Source organism: Primulina tabacum, chromosome 18, assembly GCF_025594145.1.
Source record: "Primulina tabacum isolate GXHZ01 chromosome 18, ASM2559414v2, whole genome shotgun sequence".
In the NCBI taxonomy this organism is placed as follows: domain Eukaryota; kingdom Viridiplantae; phylum Streptophyta; class Magnoliopsida; order Lamiales; family Gesneriaceae; genus Primulina; species Primulina tabacum.
In genome coordinates this window covers 1,508,985-1,514,634 of record NC_134567.1, presented here as the reverse complement: position 1 = coordinate 1,514,634, position 5,650 = coordinate 1,508,985, and the positions used below count along the sequence as shown (strand labels likewise).

Genomic DNA, 5,650 nt, shown 5'->3' with positions numbered 1-5,650 from the left:
ATGAGGAGTCGCTACCCGGAGTTATTCGGTAAGTTTTAATTTCGAGAAAAAAATTTCATTTAAGGGAGGGAGGAATTGTAAGGTTCAAAATGCGGTAACGTAATCTAACTGCATGCGATCTAGGGAAAATGAAATGACTAATTAAATTATTTTAATTGCATAAATTAAATGTGGTAGACATGTTTACATGTTAAAAATATTTTTTGTTATTAGAATGCATAAAACTGTGTTTTTAAGGGCTATTCGAGACGCGATCGAGGAACGGAAACCGGGGACCGTAAAGAGAAAATATTTTTAATTATTTAATAAATGGTATATTTAATATATTATTTTTGAAAATGGTGCTTTTTGAGGTGTTTTTACACGCTGAGTCATATTTTAAACAGGTAATCGATTTTCGACGAAAATAAGAACTTTTCGGGAACTCGGCTAATATTTTCAAAATCATCCTAAAAAAATATTTTACCTACTATCTAATATGATTAATGGGCCTATTATACCTATGTTATTGGGCCTAAACTTTACCATGGTATTTTATTTTAAAACTTGAGTTGGAAGCCCTAAACCCTATATCAAACACACGCACACCACTTATAAGACTCCTAGTTTTCTCTCCTCCACGCACGAACACACACGACACGTTTTCAAGGCTGATTCACGTGAGTTTGAAGAATAAAAATTCAGCAAGGATCCCCCATCTCCTGCCAATGTCCCTCGTGTCAAGGATTTTTTCCGTGGGTGAAATACATAAAGACACGTCTTAATCTTCCTTTACTCATCGTTCATACCATATTATGTGTGTTTATACATGTTTTCATGAAAAATATGATGTCCTTTCAGTTATTTTCGTTTTTATGGAATATACATGATACAATTTGAGTTTTCATGCTTTTAAATTCATGGTAATGATGCACAAAGAGGGTGCCATGGAAGGGCCATTCGAAGGGACATTTTTCAGTAGGTTTAAGGGTCCATAGAGGCATGGCTAAGGGCTGGACAAGAAGGGAAATATGCTGAACAAAAATTGGGTTTGTAGACGAACTAGTGTTGAGGGCGGCAAGTGCATGGGCTGTAGAGGCTGGTCCAAGTGGATCCTAAGTGTTCGTTCTAGGTCCTAGGATGGTTGGTTAGGGTTTGGTTCCATCATTTAGCGCCTAAGGTCGAAGGAGAGGAAGCTTGGAAGGGTTGGGGTTTTTCAAAAAAAAAAAAAGACAGAAATTCAGTAGGCTGTTTAGGCTATTCCAAGGGTTCTAAACGGCTTGATTTGGGTTGCATAGGGTATGATTAGGTGTTAATAAGCTATGTTTAATGTTTGGTTAAGTTTCGAGTCGATTCGGTTTAAAACCGGGACGTAAGTTCAAGTCTTAAAACGAATTTAGTTGAGGAGCTTAAGTTTACGTCTAAGAAATATTTATGGGTGTATTTTAAGGTGTTATGATAACTTGGATGGATTCGTGTCGTCGTTTTAAGGTCCAAGCGTAAATTAGAAAGTTAGGGTTTCATAGGCAAAACGATCATTTTACACCTGAAAAATGTTAGACGTCCTGTCAGTGCCCTGAATGCTGGAATGAATGTTAAAATGTTTATTTGAAAGGTTATGGAATTTTATGAAAGAAAACAACATATATTAAAAGATGTATTGCATGTTTGGTTTAAAAAAAACAAGTTATATACATGAATCTTTATAAGTGATGGATATGATAAAAGTTTGAAGAATGTGACTTGATTGTGACTAATACGAACAAGAATACGAAAGAATATGATGATATGTAATGTCAATGCTCAATTGACGGGTGAGAGTGTCGCTGATGTCCCCGTCGCCTGGTACCATGGTTGTAAGATTGATCAATCGACCAACAGCTGATACGAAAGTCACAATTAATGAGCCAAATTCAATAAAAGTGAAACGTATACGTATATGATGAAAGAAAAAATGTTTAAAGTTTATGCATATTTATGAAAAGCTATTTAAATGTAATTTCACTGTTGCATGTGAATGTATACGTATTACTTGCTATCATAATTAGGGTTTGCTGAGTCATTAGATTCACTAGGTATGAATGATGTAGGTGAGGATGTTTATAATGATATTGGAGGACTTGATGGTTAAACTGAATGGACTGATGGTGCACATAATCCGAGGACCGATGCTAGTTTTTCACGCTATTATAGTTTTAAGAGTACTTTAAAGATTTCATGACGTTTATAACTTTTTTGCTTTGAGTGGTTTTTGAGAGGATTTAAAAGTTTATGCTATTTTTGAAAAATGCTAGTTTTAGGTTTGATTTGAGGTTTACGATTTTATGACTATTACTGCACTTTTGGATTTTGTGTAAATAGATGGTGAGCTTACTTTAAATGGTGCAAAAGTATATATTTATATATATGTAGATTTCGGCCAAGAGGGTTTTTTTTTATAAAAAAAATCTAGTATATTTTAAGGAAAAACGAGTAGTAGACGTTTCAAACATATATGTGAACTTCCATAAAAATACAAAAAACTCATATAATCTAATGATATTAGAATAAGAGGAGAAATATCATGGTCGTTTGATTACCAAAACCTAATGTTCATTTTTTAAAATTATAATTATGTATATATTATCTAATTGCTGATTATTATAATTGTGAGGTTTGGAAGGGGCACTACAGTAATTACATGTCCTCACCAAAAGGCAAGGAAGGCAAAGTAGAAGTTAGCGTGATGGCTTTCACTCGCCCTTTCCTTCATTCTCATCCAGCGTCTCTTTTCCTCCCACGCAACTTTCCGAATCCAAAGAAATTCATTCCCCGGCCTCCATTCTCGTTATCCATGGAAAACCCACCTCAAGGTTACCGAAGAAATGTCGGGATTTGTCTAATCAACCTCTCTAAAAAGGTGAGTCGATGTATATTTCTTGGATTTCTACTGGGCGTCTGACGATTTTATGTATGTTTGTGAATTTGGGTTAGATTTTTGCTGCTTCCAGGCTTGATATACCAGATGCTTGGCAGATGCCTCAGGTGAGATTCGAATTTGGATATTATATTGCATAATGGATGCGGCTGCTAATTTGAGAAATCTACAGTTCTGGAAATCTCGTTCTTGGGTTTTATCCTGTATATGTTTCTGAAACTTTGTTATTCTCTGTGATATACTTATATTGAAAGTTAGTAGATATGGATTTTCAATTTGGAAGTGCAGTTAAATCGACAGGACCCATGTAAAACCGATAATTTTACTTCGTGGATGCACTTTTTACCGTTGTTGTATCTAAATCTTTCGTTCCTTTTCTTATGCTAATCTTCTCTTACTTTTAAAATTCAATCTCGTTCTTTAGGGAGGAATTGATGAAAAAGAGGATCCTAGGACTGCCGTCATGAGGGAGTTGAGAGAAGAAACTGGAGTTACCTCTGCTGATATTGTGGCAGAGGTACAATCTTGTTCAATTCGATGTGTTTATTTTACGAGTTTTTATTTCTGAAAAAGACATCAGGGTTTGATAAGGAAAAAGATAGAAAAAACTACTCAATGCAATTAAGGTACTGCCCCCATTCTGTTCTGTAGCTCATATTATGACAATCCTGACCCTATTTTGTTCTTCCCCGTGGTTATTCTGGTATGCCGTATGCTCAATGTGAATGTTTCAGATTCCCTGATTTTTTTTTCAAAAAACAAAAAAAGAAAGAAATAGAAAGAAATTGAAGGACGAAGCGGAAAGGTCTAATTGTTTATCATGCAAATGAATGGTTGGTGATGGGTTAGTAGAGAAATGACTGTAGGTTTAATTGAAGGATTTTAACTATGATAAGCCTTGTGAGCCCCGTGGCTAAGAAGAGGACTTAATGAGATTTCAAATGCTAGAATGATTTGATTTCGGAAAGCCATGTTGATAAAGTTTGTGCTTGGCTCGTGGTGCACTTTTGTAACACCTTACAGCTGTGGAAGAGATTTGCGTCAAACCGCATAAAAGTTCAATCAAACAGTAAATCGTAGTATGAATGGTTGGAGCGTTAATTAGTTTATTTCTTCTTTGGCATATTTCAAGTAAAGGCATTGAAAATGTTAAAACAGATAAGTAAAAAAAGGTGTCTTTTTTCCTGCGAAATGGAAGCTTTTTATTCTATAGATATGTCCAAACTCGTAATTCTGGTCCTGCTTTATGTCTTAATGCATCATTGAGCTAGTCTTGAAAGAGAATTCCATCTTCAGGTGCCATATTGGTTAACATATGATTTCCCTCCAGAAGTCAGGGATAAACTTAATCAGCAATGGGGTTCAAACTGGAAAGGTCAAGCACAGAAGTGGTAAGCACTTGTGCCTACTTGAACCATCATAAACTCGATTTTGAACAGTTGATTCTTAAAGCAGGGTTGAGTTCAATTAAGTTGCATTTTTCATTTCCAATTTTTGGATCGAATTTGACTGTAGACCATAGATTCAAGAAAGATTCGTAGCTTAACACTTAACAAGAACCTCTGGTTCAAGCTAGTGGCCCTACAAAAAAAGGAAACGAAGCTAGCTGACTTGCTGTCTAAGCTCATATCCACGTCAAGCTCCCTTCCATACCTTTTCTATTTTCCCTTTGAACGGATAGGGATTCGTTGTTACAATCCTGATAAATTTAAACTCGAAGTGCCACCTTTTCCCCTCTTTTTAAATAAATTACTCAAGAAAAGAATTATTAGTATATGAGAGATCAATAGTGACGGCATTGGTGAAGCTCTTCCAATTTAACTATTGTAGATTACTAGATCATAGAGAGTGAGAGAGTGAGAGGGACTAAATTGAGCTATCATAGGAGGTCTGATTAGTGAAAACGAAATGGTAAATAGTAAATACACAAAGAGAGAATGGCCTGGCCAGTGTAGTTTCGGTATTGATGTGGAGCACTCATGCCGTTGCTGGTTACACTGTTCCCACCCTTTACAATTGTACTTCCCGGAATGATATTCTGTTTATAGTCTGCCAAATACTGATAACTTGCAATACTACAGGTTTCTTTTAAAATTTACCGGACAGGATGAAGAAATCAATCTTTCAGGTGATGGGACTGAGAAGGCCGAGTTCGGTGAATGGTCATGGTTGTCGTCACAACAAATTGTTGATCTCGTTAGTTTTTCTTTTGAACCTTAAAACTGTGAAATGGCTATTCTCGTGCAGTTTGAGTTATTGCTACATAAGGGCAATGCCCGAATGCTAGATCCAATGGTCCAACACTGATTTGGACATGAGGTTCAAAGAAAAGTACACTCTGTTAAACCAATTAAATTGGATACTTGGATCTAGCATGTAGCATCTCATTAACCTCTAGTCCGAATGTTAAATTGCATGTTCTCCTAAAATTTGTTGACAGGCGGTGGATTTCAAGAAGCCAGTATACCAAGAAGTTTTGACGGTTTTCTCTCCATATCTTGAGTAGATTGACAAGGTTAACCTTCTTATGTGATGGTAATGCGTTCCCAGTGTTGGTTATCTGTTCTGTTCAGTATGTCTTGGTTCGTTCATAATTTTGTTTCATCCATTTTTATGAAAATAATTTAAAAAGTTTATTTGCAATGTGATACGCCTGTCTCCCTCATTGCATGTTACCTGTATATATTTTGTTGTCTTGATTATTTAAATGAAATTTTATGCAATACGAATATAATAGTACATACTGTTCTTTTT

At 35.6% G+C, this 5,650-nt stretch overlaps 1 protein-coding gene across 1 annotated transcript; it reads left to right on the top strand.

The window, feature by feature from the left end:
• The first annotated feature begins 2,671 nt into the window (after nt 1-2,671).
• On the top strand, nt 2,672-5,650 carry LOC142533722 (nudix hydrolase 26, chloroplastic). The gene is made up of 6 exons (XM_075640588.1): nt 2,672-2,878; nt 2,953-3,003; nt 3,321-3,413; nt 4,193-4,287; nt 4,978-5,092; nt 5,337-5,650. Exons 1-6 carry the CDS (start codon nt 2,705-2,707, stop codon nt 5,400-5,402), a joined length of 594 nt encoding a protein of 197 aa, XP_075496703.1. The 5' UTR covers nt 2,672-2,704; the 3' UTR covers nt 5,403-5,650.